We start from the raw sequence: 21,228 nt of genomic DNA, 5'->3' as shown, positions 1-21,228 counted from the left end.
GGCCACTGAGATGATCAGAGGGCTGGAGCACCTCTCCTGTGAGGAAAGTTTGAGGGAACTGGGATTGTTTATCTTGGAGAAGAGAAGGCTTTGGGGAGACCTCCTTGTGGCCTTCCAATACTTGAAGGGAGCATACCAACAGGAGGGGGAATGGCTGTTTACATGGGTAGATAGTGATAGGAAAAGGGGGAATGATTTTAAACTGAGACAAGGGAGGTTTGGGTTAGATGCTAGGAGGAAGTTTTTCACACAGAGGGTGGTGACACACTGGAACAGGTTGCCCAGGAGGTTGTGGATGCCCCATCCCTGGAGGCATTCAAGGCCAGGCTGGATGTGGCTCTGGGCAGCCTGGTCTGGTGGCTGCTGACCCTGCACATAGCAGGGGGTTGAAACTGGATGATCATCATGGTCCTTTTCAACCCAGGCCATTCTGTGATTCTATGATGTGACGATTCTTCCCACTACTACCTCAAATGGCTATAACTATTATTCCCCTCTGGAAATAACCAAGGAAGAGCAGATCTTAACAAGTTAGTGTGTGCTTCACAGCAAAAAAAAAAAAAAAAACTTTCCCTTTTTTCCTTGTTTTGTAGCCTGCAGGTATGGCGGTATTGTCTGATTCTCCCACTCTTCCTGACACAATTGTCATGTTGTTCTTTTCTTATACAAAGTGATCGCTCTACCTTCTCAACCAGCTTCAGATGCCGGACTCTCACACATGTGTTGGAATCATTTTCTCTTCCTATGGATGAGTTTTGTCTATTCAGTCAGCCCTGAAGGAAGAGATGCAACCAAGTCACTTTGTTTTACAGGCATGACTTCCATCGGGGATCTAGTGTGGAGAAAACTGTCTGGAAAATAACACCAAGAGGCTTGAAATGTGTTTTACTGACTCCCGCCTCTATAGATGGTAGTGTGTGCACTGTGGAGAGAGTTGGGGGAGGAAACAGGAGTGCCAAAGGTCTGTTCTTCACACTTGACTGGTGGATTAAATTCTCTTTCAGCAGTCCTTCTTTTTGACTAGCTGTGGTACTGTCAGTGGCCTTTTTCAGAATGGGGTAGGTTAGAGTTTGGGTGTAAATGCAGCTGACAGTTGAGAACAGCGCTTTTGGAGACAGCAGATCAATTTGCAGATGATAATAGAGGAGAAATAAGAACTTGTTAATGTAAATCCTCCAAATAATCAATTTATTGAGGGAATCTACTGTGCTGTACCATTAGAGAGAGGAGAAGAGGAAGGATTCAGAAGTAATGTGTATTAAAGAGAAACGCCAGGAGGATAATGTAGTGTCTTCTGAGTTCAATGCCATTCTTAATTTATTCAAGAATATGATCCTTATTCTGGATTAATACATATTTTTAAAAGGCAAATACGTGGTTTTATTTTACTTTAAGGAATTTAATTTTAGATCTACCATCAAGGCTGAACATAAGAAATGCTTGAGGGGCCTAAGAGGCATGACGGGACATTACTTGTAGAAAAGAAGGTAATGCTGTTGCACTTCAGCCTAGTGTTAGCGCAGCAGTAATAGCTTCTCTGGTTATCAATTAAATGTATGTCTCATGCCAGTCATTTCAGAAACGGCTTGAAACCCAACTAAAGATTTCTTGTTCTTTCTGTTGCTTTGGCCCAGTGACTAGATTTCTTTGGCTTCACTTCAACAACAACACTTTTGAAAGTGGCATCTTGGATTTTTTTGGTTCTAGACCAAACTCAGGACTTTTCTATGTGACTTTTTTGAGTGGCAGTTTGAGAAGCTCCTAACTCCTGTTGGGTTACTGAGCACTAGGCAGGACTTTTTTTGTTCTTTCTAGCATACGGACAATTTAGGAAATGAAGTAAATAACAAACCATCGCCAAAATCATACCTTTTATTATGCTTCATGCTTACTTTGTCAGCTGGGGATTAGGGATTAGTTGCTGCTGAAGGTATTGCTCTGTGAGAATATTTATTGTGTTAGTATTTTACAAATAGGGTAGACTAGCAGAATGTATGAATTTATGGTCCTGGAAGTTTTGTGGTGGAGAGGGAGGATTACAAAGTATACTATTTGTTCTGGTATTACTGGGAAAGCCATTTCTTTGGCCGTTCTTAATGACTGTTTGCAAGTCACCACTTAGGGAAGATGAATCTTTAAGGACACTGAGGAAAATGAAATCATGTGTCTAGAATTGTTCTCAAGGTGATATCTGATCACTGAGGTGCCACAGAGCGCTTCACTGAAATGATAGAGCAGCTGTCAGACAAAGCAGAGAGGTTCTGCTTTTCAATTCAGTTACAAAAAGCCCTCTGTGTCTGGGGCCCTAAGTTTTTTGGGGAAAAGTAACCAGAAATCTCTTAGAAGTACTTTAATCACTCAGGAAAGGTGTTGGATGAAAAACTTGATTAAAAAGTTACTCTTATTTTGTGAAGCACTTAGGCTCGAATTAGCTTGTCGATGGGCGTATCGTGGAAGGTGCCTTCTGAGATGTAAGTGTGAATGCAATTGGTTATAGGAAAATGAAGAAGTAACATGAAACAGCTCCTGTTTCTGAAGTGCGAATATTTTGAAATGAAAAGCATCGTTGGCAATAAAAAAGGAAGTAAATGTTTTAAAAGAAAGAGACCCTTTTTGAAAGAGAGGGATCTGTTATGAGGAGAAGTTGAAATTGGAAGCATGGTTGAGAAAGGGAAAAGGTATAGTTAGCAGTGAGGTTTCTTAACTAGCAAAGACCTGGTAACTATTTCTGAGAAAGCAATTCTAACGTGGTTGGGCTTATTTTCTTTGTAAGACAATTTGGAGGAGAATTGGTTGTCACAGGATGGTGAGAAGGATCACTGTTGAACAGAAGCATTGAATTGCTATGGTCAGTCCATAACACCAGTCCATCAGTCCATAAGTCTCTGCTGCTCTGTCATGGTCACTCTCCACCCCTGCACCCCCACGAGCTGCCCTCTAGCAGCCCAGGCTTCTCCTGCGGCTGCTCTCCATGGACTGCAGCTCCTTCCAGCCTCATCTGCTGCTGCATCATGTGCTCCTCCATGGCTGCATGTAGTACCCGTGGGCTGCAGGGGGACAGCCTTCTCCTCTGTGGGCATCTCCTCAGGCTACATGCTCTGTGCCTGGAGTACCTCCTGCCCTCCTGCACTGTCTTCAGTGCCCACTGTTTCTCTCACGTTTCTGCACTCCTTTTCCATAGCTGCTGTTGTGCAGCAGATTTTCCCTTTCCTTAAATCTGCTGTCCCAGAGCACACCCAGCAGTGCTCGTGTCTCAGCTCTGGCAGCAATTAGGTGCCTCTGGCAGCAATCAGAGGCGGCTCTGATCTAACATGAGACAGTGCTGGGCTGCTCACAGAAGCCATCCTGCAGGCCCCTGCTACCAAAACCTGGCCAGGTCAGCCCAGTACAACACCTTTAAATCAGTGCAGCCTGTGTAGTAGAACCTGCAGGGATTTTTACTAAATCAGTTCTAATCATCGTTGCACAGCTGGATGTTGATTACCTTGGGCAGGAACACTGATTCAAAACTTACTCAAAGGATAGCTTAGGCGCTATCTGCAAAAGCTGGGAATAAAAAGGAACTTCCTGATCTTCTGCTACAAACCAGCCTGTCATCTTGTTCTGCGTGCTTGAGATGATGTGGGCTTCCTTTCCTGTGGTGAGGAAGACTCCACAAATGTCTGCCTTGCTTCCCTACTCTATCACTGTGTTGTAGCAAGGCTGCTGTAACTCCAAGTGAGACAAACGGTGGGGAAGCTGCTGTGGGCTTGTAAGTGCTAGGCTCCTGTTATCACATTCAGATGAAGCTCAGAAGCTTCAGCCAGTTTGGGCTGGTGGCTCATGCATTTTTCTCTGACAACCCCACTTCGGAAAAGGCACACATTAGATATTTAGATCTGGAGTGATCTGTTTTCTCTGACTACTGCTGACAGGAAATGTGGAGTGAAATCCTGATTATGAGTAAAGGGCATAATGAAATTGTTTGTGTAGAATCAGATATGGTGCCAGAATGAAGAGTGTGAAGGAGCTCCTTTGACACTCAGTGATCCAGAAAAAGCTGAAAGCTACTGTTTAACACACGGTCACCTGGATTCCATGCTGAAGTTTCCAGTGATTCTGTGTGGTGATGCATAATTTCTGATCTGTGAGAACAGAAAGGAAGATCTTTGGCCATTCTTACTAAAACAGGAGTTTTAGTGAGAGAAAGGAGCAAAAGAAACCTAATGTTTGTGTGCACAGTTGATTAATTTAATATTACAAGATGCCAAAACATCTTCTCAAGCTATTTGCCAAATATGATGCGTAACTTCAAGCAATGTGGAAACAAAATTCAGTGTTTTCCTTTTGACAGTCTCATAAAATTCTGTCCAAACAAGAAGCAACCTTCCTTTCAGTAGTGATTTAAAAAACCACAAACCAAACCAAACAAACAAAAAAAAACCACTTAAGGCTATTACTAAAAAGATTGAACTTCAGTGAGTAAAAATTCAGAGAAATTTGCAAGGAGGAGTGAAGACTATATAGCTAACAAACCAGTTACACTACTGAAGGCATCTTCTGCCTGGTATTTCAAGACAATTTCTGTAGCTACCATCTGGAAAACAGCTCCATAGCATTATTCAGTATTTGCTCCCGTAGTGCCAGTGGAGGAAATCAAAAGGCCACTTATAAGACTCCAGCAGAAACAGTAGAAGGAACCGTTCTTTTCTCTGGTACTTACTTTAGACAATCCTTCCCAACAGTTATCACTGAGAGGGTAGAACTTGTTGTGGTTATACATCCTAACACGTGAAAAAAGTAGTTTGATCAAAAAGCAGCTTGTATAATTAAACTAAAAGACCTACTTATGTGGTTTATTTGCAAATGCAGTCTTTCAATTCAGTATGCATTTATTTTAAATAAAAGAAAGGCTGTGCACCTTGAGATCAGCCCAGGACGGGAGGCTGGAAGGTTAAGAACTTGTCTGTGGCCTTTAAGAAAAAGAGAAGGCTATTCTGGAGAGGAAAACAGTGCTGCAGTGGAGCTACATTGACAGGTCAAAATTTAAAGCAGTTTGCATTTCTGTGTAAACTTAATTCCCAGTGAATTAAGTTCTTGCTTCACCTTGTGAAGTTCCTTTTGGGTGAGAACATGACCTCTGAAGAGCGATGCAGAGTGGATCATGCTGAGGGTAACCTGACAACCTTCATCACCCTCCAGGCTGCAAAGCTGTTTGGCATTGTGGGAGTGGGGCAATATGCGAATGCTGGAACACCTGCAAATCAGGCTTAAGGAGCAATCAAAGTGTGATAAACATTAATTAGTATAATACCCAAACCCTTAATGGAGGAAGGAACATTGATTGCACTGTCTCACTTGGGATTTCTTTCTGCCAGAGACGATGTATGATGACAGCTTCTGATTACACTTACTCAGACATGAAATAAGACTTTAAAAACCGCTTAAATATGAAGGAGAGAGAAGAGCAGAAAGCAAACAAGTTGATCTTTGAGTTGCTGAATGTGTTTGGCCTTCTGTAAAAGCATCCATTTTTGCTTTTTGCCTTCCCGACTTTTGAGGTGAACTGACACTGTGAGCTGGCTTTGAACGCTTCCCTGGATTGCTGTAAACAGTAAACATTTTAGCTACTTTTCTCTTGCCTTCTCCGTCTCAATACTGCAGTGTTGCTGGCTGCTGGGTAGAATCATTCTGTGGGAGTGGTGAGAGGGGGACTCCAGCTTCTCACAGTCCCTTTCTGGCTATGCTGGTTGTTGCAGTAAGGCTGTTCGTAAAGAACGCTCTAGTGCCTTATAAAACATGATTCTTTGTTAACCAGCCAGGATGCACTAAGGTATTCTAGCCTAGCTCTCTTGGCTTGTTTAGGCCTTAGTGGACTCTGCACATAAGCCCTTAGTGATGGGTACCAGGGGTGATAGTTGATCACTTCAGCAACCTGAGAAGCCATGGCCACCTTCCAAAGAGATTCTTACCCAAATTGGAAGTTAGTTACTCTTTGCCACAGCCTACAAATAGTAGTAGAAAAGAATGATGAGTATTTCCTGGGACCCAGGGAAAAGTGGGCTCTCCAGCATGAGTGGAAGGATGGATACCTAGTGTCTCAGCACAAGGTGCTGAGCTGCTTTCATCATGCTCTGCTTTCATCATGGAACAATGTATTCTTTTCCGTGGGCTGCATGTGGTCTCGCCTGGCTTTGCCAGCCTTTTGGAAACCCATTGAACCTTTTCCTAGAGGTCTGATGGTATATCATTGATCAGCTGTGGTACCCTGCTGGTTTTACTGCCAGTAATTTGGATACGTGACAGCCAACAGTGTTATTCTTCACCGTTACTCTGTTTCAGCACCAGGCTCCTTGTAGAGTCTGGGGATGTACTAAATTTCGAGAACCATAAATGCTGTCCCTTGTGATTCACGCCTCCTGCAGTAACGGAGGAATTTAATAAAGCCACTCTTTGTTAGGGGGAAAAAAAAAAAGGCAGCTTGACTTCTAGGCAAAAAGCCAAGGGTTTATAGAACAAATTTACAGTGTGTACCTAGAGGTTTAGAATAACAATGCCAAGCATCTTCCTGCTATCTCTCAAGACTGGAGCCGGGGCTGGGAGGAGACCAGAAGTCTGATTTGCTGTGGTGTGAACAGTCCTCATTTAAGAAAGAAAAGTCATTTAATACTTCGGATGCCTTATCCTCCTGTGCAACTTCGTTTCTCATTCTACTCTGTAATGTTCTTTCTCCTTGGTTGATCACTTACTTTTGTACTTCAGACTTGAAATTGAAGTTCTTTGGTATTCCAGAGAGGTCTGCTCCCAGGCTCTGCTGGCTCACCTTTCTCATTCACCTTGATGTGGGGTTCACCTCTTCTCTCTCCTATGTCCCAAGTTTTGTCCTCTCTGTCACTTCTGGGTGATGTGTGTGCTGAACGTGGACAGCAAAGGACCTCCTTCTGCTGTGATACTTCCCTCCAGCTCAATTCTGTCTTTCCTCAAGCTGCTTTGTTCAGTCACCTTTCTGGTAACCTGTCAGCCTACCTTCAAACCTGCTCTGATTTTAATTTTTTTAATTTTTTTTTTTCTGATGCTGTCTGATCCCAAGCAAATATAGATGATAAAAATCTCAATTTTAACTTGGCACTTTGGAGTGCTTGGAGACTAAGAGGAATATGTGTTATTACCACAGCAGGTAATTGACAGGAGGCATCATGTGTGTTTTTCGTGCCAAATCCCAAATTCTTCGTGTCTTTTTCCCGTGGGAGTAAGAGAACAATAATCTTTCCCCTCTGAGCAGGCACAGATGAAGCAGGGGAGATTTCTCTGTAGCTGCCTGAATATGAGGATTATCAGAGAAGTTATAAGGAGATAATAGGAAATGATAAACTCCATGGCTGCAGATGGGCTAGAAGATGCACAGCCCGTCAGGGCAGCGGTGAGGAGAGGGGGGGAATATTCCTGAGAACTGCTCTGGGTGCTTAGAGGGAGTCCTCTCTAAAATGGGGAAGAACATGAGGCAGCAAGGTGAGGCTTTAGGAGAAGGGAACGCTCAGCTGAAGGTGAGGGGTGCATGGGGCTTGACAGTATAAAGATTTTAGAGGGACGGAGGATGTGAAAGCTTGAGTCAAAGCAGCTGAAAGATTGGCTTTAATATCTGCATAGATAAAAATAAAAGTCTCTGTGGATTAAGAGATAATCCACTAGATAGATTTAATCTGCCACATGTATTACTTCCCCAAAGAAAAGCACTGGGACGGGAAGGTTGGCTTGGCTCTGTGCCTGGGTTTTGAAGGCAGGTGAATATATTCTTTCTCCTGCAGGCCCCCTTTTCTCTTGTCCCCAGTGCAGGGGAGGGCTGTCCCTGTGCGCCTCCTGCTTCTCTGCAGCTCTGAAGTCGCATTGAATCTAACTACAGGAGCTTCTGAAGCAGAAAAGAGTACCGAGAGCAAAGTAACACAGCAGTGACTAATAAGATGGGCACAGGGTAGCTTCAGATGGTAGTGGTGTTCTCTGCTGCCTGGAAACAGGATTCTGAGGGGCAGTGACAAACCATTTTATTAACATTCACCCTTCCTGCCCATCCTGCCGTTGCCTTTCATATGAACAGCACTCGGTAACTCAATCCTTCCTAAATGGAGACTGAAGTCCAAATACAGCACTGCTTCAAAGGCTTTGCCCTGTAAATCCTTGGGTACACAGCCCTCCAGCCCTTCATGTTTCTTGTCTTTTCAAACACCACTTTGACTGTAACTTGAACTGTGCACACATAGCAGTCATACGTTCCTAGGAACCTGTGCATGTGATGGAATTTTATGGATTAGTTGGATTGAGAGTGTTTAATCATTTTGTGGCAGTTACCTTGGTCAGCAAGAAATAAAGCAATTCTGGTGTGTATTCTTTCTGTGTTGTATTCTGTGAAGGTGAATCTCAGGTGAAGGTTTTTGGCAGGTGTACTAATGTCAGACTGGCAAATCCTAGAGCAGAGATCATAGGAGAAATCACAGATCACAGGGTGCTTCTGGGAGCAGCCAAAGTGATTTGAAACCAGACAGCTTCCCCAGCTTGTGCAGGGAGCAGGCAATCTGTCTGATAGTGCCATTCTATGGCTGACTGCAGTCATTCTTAATTATCTGGGAGTAGAAGGGAAGGATGAAGCTGTAGTTGAGTTCCTTGGGGAGGTAGAGGAAGAGGTGATACATGGGGAAGGAGTGGTGGGGCAGGTAGCGAGAGAATAAATTGCCTCCTCATTTGGCCTACTTGCATTCTGGAGTAATAAGGTGAAAAAGGGGTACTGGTTTTCAGGTCTGAGCTTGCATGAGTATTTGCTTAACGTTTTCTTTTGGAAGAGAATGGTATTCCTCATTGACCCCTGAGACCTGGATCTGAGAGTCAGCAGAATGCTGACTAAAAGTGTTTGACATTTTCTCTTTACTTTGAGCTTCCAGAAGGCTTTGCTCAGTTCTTTTAGGACAGAGGTCTACTCACAGGTGAGAGGAAAAATTACACCATTGATATGAGGGAGAGAGGCAAAGCAGAAATAAATGACCGATTTTTTTCATCTTTGGAGGAAGTAAAAATAGGCAGGTGCCCCCAGGAACAGCACTGGGAATGAGGTCAATCAATATGATTATGAAACATGTGCAAAAGAAGCAAACTGCGAGGTGGGAAAATCGGCTGGAAAGAAGAGTTAGAAAAGATTTAGGTCCTTGGGAAGCGTCTCGTGCTTTAACAAAACAAGGCAATGGGACAGCCCTGTGACACATGGAATTTGCTGCAGACAGGTGCTAGGAAATGCATGCTGAAAGGAACAACATAAGCTACTCTGAGAGCTATCAAGTATATAAACGATGTGGACTTCTTCCACTGAGACGGCGTGAGGGTGTGGGAAGGAAACCATGAACAGATTTGCACTTACTGTTGGTACAAAATACAAGCTGTTAGGCTGTCTTTCTAGTAAAAGAATGGAAAAGTGGAGGATGCTACTGAGAGGCGGGATCTCATGAGGTTCAGTTTTGCTCAGCTCCAAAAAGAGTGGAATAGGAGTGTGCTCTCCTGCCCTGTGCACGAGGAAGGGTTTTCACGCCTTCAGAAAGAGAGGTGCAGGGTTATAAGCAAACAGAAACACTTAAAGCTGGCTAGAGAAAGAAATGGGGGTCTTTCAGAATGAAAGAAGGTGAGCTGGCTGCTCATGCTTTTGTTTTTTCTCTAGCTGCAGCCAGCAGGAGCCTTTAGTGGAGTCCATTTTTGTACTGAGAGAGTGCATTGCACCAGGTGAAAATACTCGAAAAGACAGCTTTGGTAGAGTTGGAAAGTGCTAATGTCACCTTTGTTACTGAAAGGAATTATACAGACAGAACGAAAAAAAGAGCATAGGAGTTCTCTGCTTAAATGCAAAGGGGGACTTGGGGATGGAATTTAAAGATAAGACTGAGATTGATTTTTCCAGGCACAAAATGATCTGCTGGAGTATTATGTCTCCTGAAAGATTGTGTGGCCACAGAAATATTTTGTGATGGTTTTGCTAAAGGGATGAAGTTTCAGAACAATTGTTAGCGTTTGAGCTTGAAGTGGGACTGCACTGTAGTTATGTACAGAGGAGGAGGGTCTCTTCTGAGAAGGTTGTTGTTTGTTGATAACTGATTGTGACTTTCTTATTAGCTATATCTGCAGTGAGGCATGGGGTTTTCTTCACTCAGTTCTGACTGTGCTGTGTGAGGAGAATGTTGCACAGAAAGTCACAGACTTGTCTTGTTTCATGTTGGAGCACATGAGAAACTCTTAATGGGACCAAGACAAGAGTATCTGACCCTGTACTATCTTGCCTTGTGAAACAATCCAGACCACCGAGATTCACATCCTTCCCCTTGGTGTGGCTACTGGCTCTTGCCAAAAAATTTCTGGCTTTGGATTCTTATCCTTAAGCGATGTCCTTGTTCCTTAGGATCTCTCAGCGGGTGGAAACCAGCCGGGCACAGCTTCAGGCAATCAGTGAGAGAGTCACGCTTGCACAAGCAAAGATTGAGAAGATCAAGGGCAGCAAGAAGGCTATTAAGGTAGTGACTCCAATGAAGGCTGTATGGCCTCTCTCCTTCTTTCCACCTTCTATCTTTATCCCTGAAGCAAGCTCGGCAGAAAAACAGATGCTGCCCATCCATTTCTCTGTGCCTTGCTGCTGAGCAGCAGTTGTGATGAGAATCTCCCTTCTGACAAGGCCAGTTAATGATTCTTAAACCCACAGACTACCCAGCTCCTGGCCATACAAGGCCTATATAAGTTGTTGCCTTAGCTACTACCTTTGAAATAAAACAGCTTTGTGCTTTGCTATGCCCAACACCCTCTCATTTCGTGTTCTTACAATCTTGCATTGAATAGAAGCTGGTGATAGAGAGCCTCCCCTCCAGTGCATGTTTATCTGTGTGAACTGTGTAAAATTGGTGGAAGTCTTCCTTTTACCATTCCTGCTGTATTTAATACAGTGTTTCCAGTTCCCTTCCTGCACTTTGGAAGCCTTTCTGGCTCCTTTTATTTACAGAGAGAATTTTTGACACTTCAACTTTCAAAATTGATGGCCCTTGTGATGGTTTCTGTAGAAAAAGCCCTTAAGAGCCTGTTAACTCCAAGGCTCTCCATTCCCACAGGCAGCACAGATCATGTGCCTTAATCTACTCACGTGTTTCTGCAGCAGAAGATTGCTTAGTTGCTGGGATTTTGAAATCCCTCCTTGTCTCTCCTCAGGTTTTTTCCAGTGCCAAGTATCCTGCCCCTGAACGGCTGCAGGAGTACTGTTCAATTTTTGCTGGTGCAGAAGACCCAGCTAAACAGAAATGGCCAAGACACAAGATCCAGAGCAAGCACCGAATGCTGGATGAAAAATCCTTGCAGGTAAGGAGGAGGAGAAAAGACCATGAGATGATCAAGAAAAGAGAAGGCTCCTTGATGAAGTAGACCAGAGTTTTATGTATAGGTGGGGACCTGAACAGCTGTTGTGTGCAGCAGGTAGTGTTGAAGGAGATGGTGTTGTCAAGTTCTTTTCTTGTTTGTGTACTGAGTGACGGGGAGATGCTTCTTAGGATGGTCTGAGAAGTGATAGGTTTGATGCAAAGGGACACCCCAACAGTTTGGGTCAAAGTCTCCTTGCCTGGATTGGAAAGGAGAGAGAATAAGTTGATATCTGTAAAGCTTACTGCATGTGTGCTATACCAGGAGTAGCAGATGTGCTCTTCCTGGCAGGCCAGGGTTCAAACTGTCAGCTTCCCTGCTCTCTTCCCCTTAAGAGACTTGCTTCCACATCCTTGTATGCCTTGGCCCAAAAATAAACCTGCCACTGAATGTTTTATCACACTAAACCTTCCTGAGTTTTAATGGAGATGAGGTCTCTGTACAGTGAGGTAGTTATGAATATTTCAGCCGGATCGGGAAGTGGAGTTGCTGGCCAAATGGACAGCTGGCACACTTGAGCAGGGTTTGTGCATCCTTCAAGGCCTGGCAGTTGCCCAGGGCACAGCTGCATGGGACCTGCTGTTGGCCAGCTGGGGCAAGCCAACTTCTGTTGTGCTGGCTGTCTGATGGCCCCATCCCATCAGACAACTTGCAGGGAGCAGAAGTACACAGGCATTAGCAAGGGAGGGATGCTGATGTACAGCCCCTCACACAGGGAGGTGACTGAAAAGAGAATCAACTGGTAGAGGCTCCATAAAGAGCAAATGGCGTGCCCGTTCGACTTGCCTGCTGGTAAGCTCTGCATGCTCTTCTTTGCAGCCTATGTCACTCACCTGCAGTGCCACCCTTCCCCTCTCCCAGGCGATCTCTGTTCCATTGCAGAGTTCTGCTCTCCATGATCAAGGCTGCCATCACCACAGGAACTTTTGCAGACTCCAGTGGATGTTTGTGCTTCTTCCCTCCTCCTGTGACTCAGTTCTCCCTTTGGACTATTTCTTTTTTGGGAGGGCCTGCGGCTTTATCACCCACAACTCTTTTTTGGGGTAGGACAGTGCTGTGCTGACAACTGGCTTATGAAAGATAGAAGGAGCTGCAGGAGTGGCAGCTACTGTGCAATGGGTCTCAGTGTGGTCCGAACGCTGTCCAGGGGGACAGGGCCTTCTTATCCACAGCTGAGCATGAGCCTGATGTGCCTTGCAATAATGAAATGTGGCAGAGAGAAGTCTAATGTTTGCATTTATACCCTCCTCAATTATTCAGGGCTTTCAGCAGAGGCTCACTGCCTGTTTTCACTTCTAATGAGGGCCTCTTTGCTGGGAGCAGTCACAGTGGCCTTTGCTAACTTCACACACACAGGCATACACACACCCTGCCAGGAAAGCAATCTCTGCTCCTGTCATTTTGAGGGTAAGTAATGGCAGCCTGTGCTGAGTGCTTAGGGTTTGTACTCTGGGGCAAAAGCATTTGAGTTAGAACTATATGTGTGCATTTATTTTAAAAAATGCTTTCCTTCTGGGAAATTCTCTTTTGCCCTCCATTCCACAAGCAAATGAAGACTCAGCTGGTGAGAGGACAGAGGCATAGGTTGGTAACGTAAGTGCTGACAGATAAGAACACTGGAAGTGGGGTCCTTGTGTTAAGGCTGACTCACTTGCTTTGCACTTGGCTGCGTTAGCAGCTAGGCACTGTTACATGTGATCTAGCTGCAGGCTTTTACGGCTTCTGAGGTGCTGGGCACTGTCTTTGTGGGTGGGATGTGTCTGAGTGCTGAGGTACCCTTCTGGAGGCTGGAAAACAGGGTTTTCCACTGGACTGTGGGAAACACGGTCCATCTGGGGTGAGGGAGAGGTCCGAGTGAAAGTTGCAGGTTACTGGAGATACCTCATTAGACTTCAGCAGTGTCAGTAACCTGAGCTGCCCTGTGAGCTCTGTAGAGTCCACCATAGGTGGAGGCAGGCACTTTCTAACCTTTAACTGCATTTCCAGCTAGCCTCCATTCGCATGAGAGAGAAGGGGGTTTCAGATGCATCACTCCAATTCTCATCATAAGGTTGTGTGTTAATTAAACCTAAGAACCAGTGTGACTTGTATATTGTTAATCATAGGCTCTTAGAGAGAAAAGTTTCTGGAAGTGCATCACACACGATCCTTCTAGGTGCCAAATCACCACGTTCAGGTGTTGAAACATTCAAGCACACTCCACGACTTCAGTACGTTGTGGCTGCTGAACCTTTGGCTTATGGTCTTGCTGTCACTTTAAGAAAACTCATTCTTAAATGATGTGTCAACTTGCAGAGTTCACAGTTGCAGGATATTATTGATGACAGGTACCTATTCTAAATATCAAAACAGATCTAGATATTTCAAGGCTTGCACTTTGATGGCAATTAAATTAAAAGGATTTACATTTCAGAGTAATACACTTGGTGCTTTTATAACTGCCTTAGATTAGACTTATAAGTAAATGTAGGTAATGGTTGGTTTCTTGCTCCACCCTTAAAGTGACGCACAGCCTTCCAATGCTAATTGAAATCTACAAAGAAAGAAGTAAAAAAATATATATTTGACTCGAGGGCTAAGTGTGTGTGAACAGTCTGCAGAAACGTCAGTACTCCCTCATGCTTAAAAAATTAAACGCTGCAAAATGAATATTAATGACCAAAAAGAACCTTTATTTCTGAATCTCTGATTCTAGAGTCTCTAAATAACAATTTCCTCATGTATTTTTGCCTATTTGCTGCTGCAGAAATGCAAGGTGTTTATTTCAGTGTATTTTTCACAAGTTAGAATCTGTTATTTGGAGGAAACAAAAATCAAAACCTCTTAGTCTTTTCCCACAGCGTTTGTAGACTCAGAGCACCATACAAACTTGTAGTGGATTTGCTGAGCTGTGACTAAGCCATTTCCCAAGATTTCTGACTACCCAATTCAAATCTGAAATTTCCATCAGTGGAAATTGCTTATGTTGCTGAGCTGCGGTCTTAAAACTGAACCAGCAATGGTCTCCAATTCCCTCCTGCAAGTACAAAGTACATCTGGTGATGCTGGAAGTAGCGAGGCAGTAGAAGGCTGTGGGCAGCACCAGGAGCTGTATCAGCATGGAGCCGTGAGGCTGCTGCTTGTCCCAGTTTGACTGAAGAAGGAGTTGTGAAGGTGCTGAGGAGGGATGTGGGGAGGGGTCTAGGATGAGAGTTTGCTGTTTTATAGGCTTTCTCTGGGTTCAGGGACAAATTCCTTTCCTCTCTGTAGTGCTGTGCATGCAGCAGTGTGTTGTGGTCACTGAACATCATCCCCCCAGAGCATCTGGCAGTGGATGCTGTCATGCTAGCTGATACACTGGTCTGATCTGGGATGGCAATTCCTGTGCTCTATAAAAGTCAAGCAGTTCAGATGCAATAAGTTCTTTTCTAAAGGGAGTTCTATATATTATGCATGAAGTTTTAGAACCAAGAGAGAGGAGATTTCAGTTCATTAGAGTTGAATACTCCTGCAAATCCCTCAGGCTTTGCAAAACCATCTGGCACGTTCCACCCTTCTGCCTGATCTCTTGCCTAGTGAAGGCATGCAATTTTTCCCTAACCTTCCTTTGCCTTCTCTGCATACCCCACCAGTGGGATCACCTCTCCTAAAACATCAGGTGAGGGCAGAAAAGGGGAGGTCACAGAGATGTTTGGGGCTCTGCTTGCATGAAAATGTCCAGTATCTCCCAGCTGGAGACACTATAGTAAATGCCTAGTTCAGATAGAGATGCTCAATCCTTCCCACTGGTTATAAGAACACAAATGGCTGTTTTATTTTGATGGATTCTTGCCATTGAAACACCAACAGCATAACCCATCTGTGGCACCAAAAGCATATTCCATGGGCCTGAACGGATGAGATTCATCACATGGGGTTGCAGTGTTGTCCACCTGCTTTCTTGCTCAAAGGGAGGTAGAGAAGAAGTAGGATTCTCAGCCTTGGTAGTGGAACCATTAGTGTGGGTTTTGGTGGCTGGGGAGAGCTGTCCCACTGGGTTTTTCTTTTAGTGTTTTGCTACCCATTATCTGTCTTCTTGCAGGAGAAGCTCAAGTACTTCCCTGTGTGTGTGAACACCAAAATTCACCAGGAAGATGATGCAGAAGAAGGTCTTGGCAGCCTCCCAAGGAACATCAGCTCCCTCAGCTCCCTGCTGCTCTTCAACACCACAGAGAACCTGTGAGTTGGCTCAGGACTGTGCTGGCCACCTGTCTCTGCTTGTTCTCAGAGGAGCTATCCCTGCCCCAGGGCAGCTGTGCTGCTTGCTTTCCTAGGGATCTTGTTTAGTAGACTCCTGATGGGACAGGTTTTGGTAGCTCCCAGCTAGCAACCCTTTCTCACTCACTCTGACCTATGGGTGGAATCCTCCACTCACCTGCTTTCAACTCAGCTTAACACTTCCGTATTTTTTTCTGTCTTCCTCCTGTAAGTTCTCACCAGCCTTGAGAGCTGCTGTCACTTGTCCTCAGATACTGCTCTTTCTCCTGATGGCTCCTCACAGCAAAACTTAACCACTGTCACTGCTTTAATGTCTCCATTGCCACACACACTGCACTGCACTTCCCTTTCCCATCAGACTTTGCCTCATGGTTCTTCCTTCTGCCTACACTGAAGATCTTGTTTAAGTCCTAGTTGAGGTGTTGGACCTCTTCTTTCTTCATAAGCCACTGATTATTTCCCCTCTTTTTCTTTCCTCCTTCCCCTTGGTTAATAAGGCACCTGGAGAGACTGTTGTCTTGCTGAGGGTTTTGAGGCAGTCTCAGGCCAGAAAGTGGGAGGTGAGCTAGGTAATGGTGGCAGCATGGTAGGACTTTGCTGCAGGATGAATGCATGTGCTGGAAGGGTGGAGAACAACTAGGCTCCAGGTTGTGGAGGAGTGAGGCTAAAAAGAGCTAAAAGGAGATTGAGGGAGGGCCCAACATGTTCCACCTGCTTGGGCAAGCTGGGAGCTCTCCTTCAAGTCCTTATTGACTAACACTGTTTGTTGAGGTGGCCTCGCTGAAGTGCTTGCCTTCTGCCCTAGATACAAGAAGTATGTTTTCCTGGATCCACTAGCTGGAGCAGTAACCAAGACCCATGTGGCTCTGGAAACAGAGACAGAAGAGAAGCTCTTTGATGCTCCTCTCTCCATCACTGAAAGGGGACAGCTGGACCGGCAGGTGAGATGTAGCTGAGGGGATGCAGTTGCTTCCCAGTCAAGAGTATGGACCGTAGGGTGGAAGACAGTAGAGGAATGCCCCCACATGGCTGCAGGGTTACTTGCTTATCAGAAAGACCTTGCCTATTTTTGTGCCTGCAGTCCTGATTTGGGCTTAATGGATGAGATGAAGCCCTCAAACTTGGCAGGCTCTCTTCTCAGTCATTTGCTGGATGGCGTGAGAAGTGTCATGTAACATGATTCACCTTGCTGCTAGACCTCAAAGTTATAGAGGAGTTTGGAGACTCCATCACTTGATCATCTGTCTCCCGTGTGCTAACTCCGGTAGAGGAATGGGTGTGAGGTGCCATGTCTGGAAGGTGCCTGAGAGAAGACTTGTGCCCCATTGTTCCTGCTGGACAGGGCCACTTGCTAATGAAAATGGGAAGGCCAACCAGCCTGAACAAAGGGGTGTGATGCTCGGTGTGGATATGAGGTAGGCGGGGCACCAGTCAATGCTACCTCCGCATGACTGACCTTGTAACAAACACCCTGTAGTGGCTCTGCCTAGGGCTTTATTGGTGTGTAGTTGAACATGTGGTTTGAGTCTGGAGAAAGGAGGCTAGGTGCTTGTTGGGTCAGACTGGAGGAGAAAGCACTGTATTTAGCAAACAAGAGCACAGACTTGTATGGACAGCTGAGGGCCAGCCACTGCAGCAAGGCCCAGCCTCGACCGCCACCCAGGCTGTTCTCTGCAGTGCCCCTGCTTGCTGCAAGGAAAAATAATGCCTTCACTGCACTATCTTTTTATTTTATGTTTCTTTTAGGTAGCTGAAAATTACTTCTATGTGCCAGATCTGGGTCAGGTTCCTGAGATCGATGTGCCATCCTACCTGCCAGACCTACCTGGCATTGCTGCAGATCTCATGTACAGCGCTGACCTGGGCCCTGGCATTGCACCATCCGCTCCAAGCAGTGCTATTCCAGAGCTACCCACTTTCAGCACTGAGTCAGTGGAGCCTTCACAAGCAGGTATTTCCAATCACCATTACCAGGACCCTGTGAAGGATGAAGTGGGGAGGGGTGCACTGAAAGAAGATGGAGAGAGGGCGGTAAGTCCCTTAGTGGAGAGGTCAGAAGGGTGCATTTGGGTCTGAGTCAAAGCTGCAGCCTGCTCAAGTGCTGGCCAGAATCCGGGCCCCTTGCCTGCAGAGGCAAAAGAGCAATGTGCAGGGAGGGACTGGCCTCAGGTCAGCAAGGTAGGAATCCCTTGGGTGAGCTGGACAGGTCCAGTGGAATGGAGCTGGGGAACACAGTGAATCTCAGCCCTTGCCTTGGTCATATCTGCTGTAAGGGATGCTGCACAGGGTGAAAGCACTGTGATGCATGGTGCATGCTTGAGGGCATGGAACGCTCTCAGCTGAAGCTCTGAGATTGATGTCTTCTGAGACTGTTCAGATGCAACTTCTTTCATCTTTCAGACCTTCAGGATCCTGGGCTCTTGCCACCTCCCCCGCCACCTCCTCCCCCACCTCCTCCTGTTACACCAACTATTGTGCCTCCCCCACCACCCCTGCCACAACCTACAGCCCCCTCTGAACCAGCCCGGACAGCAAGTGAGGACAGCAGCAAGACTGTGCCTGCAGGTAAGAGCTGCACACCTCCACCTGCTTCACCAGCAGAATCTAATTCAACTCCCTAGCTTCAGCTCATGCCCTCAGTGCACTTCTAGAATGGCCTCTTGGCAGAGGAGGGAAGCTGCTCCTGCCTGTCTGTGGGGCTACAGGCCTTCAGTTTCATCTGGGCAGGCCTCTTGCTGGCTGAGCTGAGTGTGAGCCTGTGATTGAAAGTGTCTGTGTCAGTCCCAAAAAGAAGATGGCAGGACATCAGCAGCACTTTCTGTGGGGATTCAGGTGAGCTTGCAGCTGTACTTGGGGCTGATGCCTGTCCTTCCTTTCCCTGCAGCTTCAGTCCAGGGAGCCCCAAAGGAGGTGGTGAACCCCTCAACTGGGCGTGCCAGTCTCCTGGAATCCATTCGCCAGGCTGGGGGCATTGGGAAGGCCAACCTCCGCAGCGTCAAGGAGAGGAAGCTGGAGAAGAAGAAGCAAAAGGAACAAGAACAAGGTGATGAGGCTCTTACACAAACCTGGTCTTCCTTTCTCTCTGCCCCGGGCTGAGATGTAGGTCTGGAGGCAGACTGGCATCCAGGAGCACAAGGACTATACAGAGCAGAGAGAGGTCTCAGTATTTCCATTTAAACAGTGCTCTATGGACTCAGTACACTACATCTGCCAGGCAAGCATGAATGTTCTTGGTGGGGACACACTGTCTTAGGACATGCTTAGAAGTTCACAGGTGCTACATGAGGGGACAGTCAAAGGAATCCCTGGAGCCAAGAGAGGGACAGAGTTGAGCTGGTTTGAGCACGTTGGTTTGGATGGCTGTTGAGGGTATTGAAACAGTTGATTTGGCAGAATGGGACTGCAGATGCCCAAGCCCTCTTGTTTCTGGAGCAATTCCACACTTAGACTGCCCCAGAAAATGTTGTTACCCCATCATGGCTGGCTTCCTGGGCTGTATTGGGAAGGGAGGATATGGATGTGATATGAGGCTGAAGACTATATTATTTTTCCTTACTCTGAAAAGATTATTCCAACAAAATGTGTTTACCTTACTGCTAGGCTCAGACTGACTTTTCCTTCTCATATGACTCTTGGGGTTTTGCTCTGTTTCAGTGAGAGCTACAGGACAAGGTGGAGATCTGATGTCAGACCTCTTCAACAAGCTGGTGCTGAGGCGCAAAGGTACTGTCACACAGGGTGGGCTGCTCCATCCCTCTAGAAAGGAGGTAGAGCTTTTTCAGGCACCTCAGTTGTCAGCCACAGCCCTAGAATCAGGGGCAGGCTCCTTCCAGAGTCTGTGTGCCACGACATGGCTGGGAGTGCATTTACAGGGCGATATCTGGGTAACCTCCCATTTCATGATCAGCTGGAGACACCAGAGGGAGATTGTGTGCCCAAGGCAGATAATGGGCTCTGAAAACTGCCAGTGAAGGGCTCTGCAGGGTGAGGGTGAGACAGCAGCATTCATTAGAATTTCATCAGTGCCATGGGAGCCGGTCCCCTCACTCACCCTCAGAGCATCTGTGTTGCCCACTGAGGGCAGGGAAGGGCATGGACCTGCTCAGGTGGAGCTTTTCTGAAAAAAGCCCTTTCAGGAAGCTGTGGTGCCATTTAAGCACATCTGCAGTTCTGCTTCATTGGTTCAGCTGGCTGCTGAAGGCACAGTGCCACAAGGCATGTGTTTCACTTCACCTTCACTAAGCTTGCGTGTTCTCTAGGCCCCAGGTGCCACTCACTGGAGCTTTTCCTTCCCTCCCAGGTATTTCAGGGAAAGGGCCAGGAGCCTCAGGAAATCCTGATGCTCCTGGCAGTCCTGCTGGTGCCTTTGCTCGTATATCAGACTCGATACCACCCCTCCCACCCCCACAACAGCCCCCGGGTGAAGAGGATGAGGATGACTGGGAGTCATAGATGGTAGCAGTTGTGCATCAGCATGAATCCCAGGACTCGAACTATGCACCTTTGAGTCACCAGTCTGGAAGGATCTACAGAAGGTGGGCTCTGGCATGGGAGGGAGCTCTCATTTCTTCTGGAAGAGGAGCAGCAGGAACTAACCACAACCAAATTGTTACCAATGAGGGGTTTTCTTCTGCTGTCCGCTGGTCTCCACCCCAAATACTACAATCCAGCTCAAATCCTGCTGCAGCTCACAATGAATCAATAAATCCTGCCTTAGCTGGAGGGGAGTAGACAGCTTGCACTCAGAGGATCAGAACAAGTATTGTTCCTGATTTAAAGGGCCCTTGGTCTTGCCTAATGTGACTGGTGATGACTGCAGGAGCATTCCTGGCAGGCAAACAGTCCTTGCCTCATTTGTCTCTGCTGCGTGCTTGCTGAAGTTCATGTTTGTTTAGATGTTGCAAGTTCTGAGTCCTTGAAGATGAGGCTGGATAGTGGTGAGTGAATGAAAGTGGAAGAGAGAGTCTGTCTGACCCTTCAGAGAAAAGTCTAATTACTGGTGCCTCTGTACTTGATGGTTTCTTTCTGTCCTTGCCTTATGGCAATTCTTTGGCTGTTGCTTTCTGAAAAATTGCAATAAAGCTGAAGGAGGTCCTTGCAGCCTTCACTCTGGTAAAGTAGGGAAATGTGCTCAATAAAGGGTAGCTTAAGGGAAAGCCCATCTGTCTACTCTCAGCTCAAGCTGAGGCTAACCTTACAGGAGCACCACCAACCACACAGGGCAGGAGGGCACCAGCTGTCTAAAAGCCCCCTACTCCAGCTGGTGATTTCAGTGAGTTTCAGGCAGAGCTTAGCCAGAGTGGGAGTTCTGTGAAGGGGCAGAAGGGACAGGGGACTCAGAGTAGAAGTTTGTCAGAAGCAGCTGTGTTTTCCCCTTTGTTCCTTGGGCCTATTAACACAGAGGGAGCAGGTACCAGCTCCATGTCTAAATTTAATGAAGAAAGCACTTGAGAAGAGCCTTAAGAGGTAGCATCCAGTTGCTGAAACCGGCAAGGAGGCAAAACAACCTCTTTGACCAGCCTTGTTTGTGATGACAGAAAGAGCTGAGAATAGCTGTGGGATTACGCAGCCTTGGGTTATACAGCCATT

General features: G+C 46.2%; 1 protein-coding gene across 5 annotated transcripts in view; it reads left to right on the top strand.

Moving 5' to 3' along the window:
- WASHC1 (WASH complex subunit 1) overlaps positions 1–20,739 on the top strand; it is a 40,150-nt gene extending 19,411 nt beyond the window's left edge. For all 5 annotated transcript variants that reach the window (XM_085229598.1, XM_085229604.1, XM_085229608.1 and 2 more), the window contains 9 exons: positions 10,406–10,517; positions 11,200–11,346; positions 15,464–15,600; positions 16,445–16,580; positions 17,386–17,590; positions 18,040–18,204; positions 18,524–18,682; positions 19,294–19,362; positions 19,940–20,739. In XM_085229598.1, coding sequence (XP_085085724.1) covers positions 10,406–10,517; positions 11,200–11,346; positions 15,464–15,600; positions 16,445–16,580; positions 17,386–17,590; positions 18,040–18,204; positions 18,524–18,682; positions 19,294–19,362; positions 19,940–20,091 — 1,282 coding nt within the window. In that variant the 3' untranslated portion in view covers positions 20,092–20,739. The remainder of the gene's footprint in view (positions 1–10,405; positions 10,518–11,199; positions 11,347–15,463; positions 15,601–16,444; positions 16,581–17,385; positions 17,591–18,039; positions 18,205–18,523; positions 18,683–19,293; positions 19,363–19,939) is intronic.
- The last annotated feature ends 489 nt before the right edge of the window (positions 20,740–21,228 follow it).

The sequence above is a fragment of the Meleagris gallopavo genome, chromosome 1, assembly GCF_905368555.1.
Source record: "Meleagris gallopavo chromosome 1, MGAL_WU_HG_1.1, whole genome shotgun sequence".
NCBI lineage: Eukaryota > Metazoa > Chordata > Aves > Galliformes > Phasianidae > Meleagris > Meleagris gallopavo.
The sequence above is the reverse complement of the archived record's forward strand: the minus strand, read 5'-3'. Positions and strand labels throughout refer to the sequence as shown.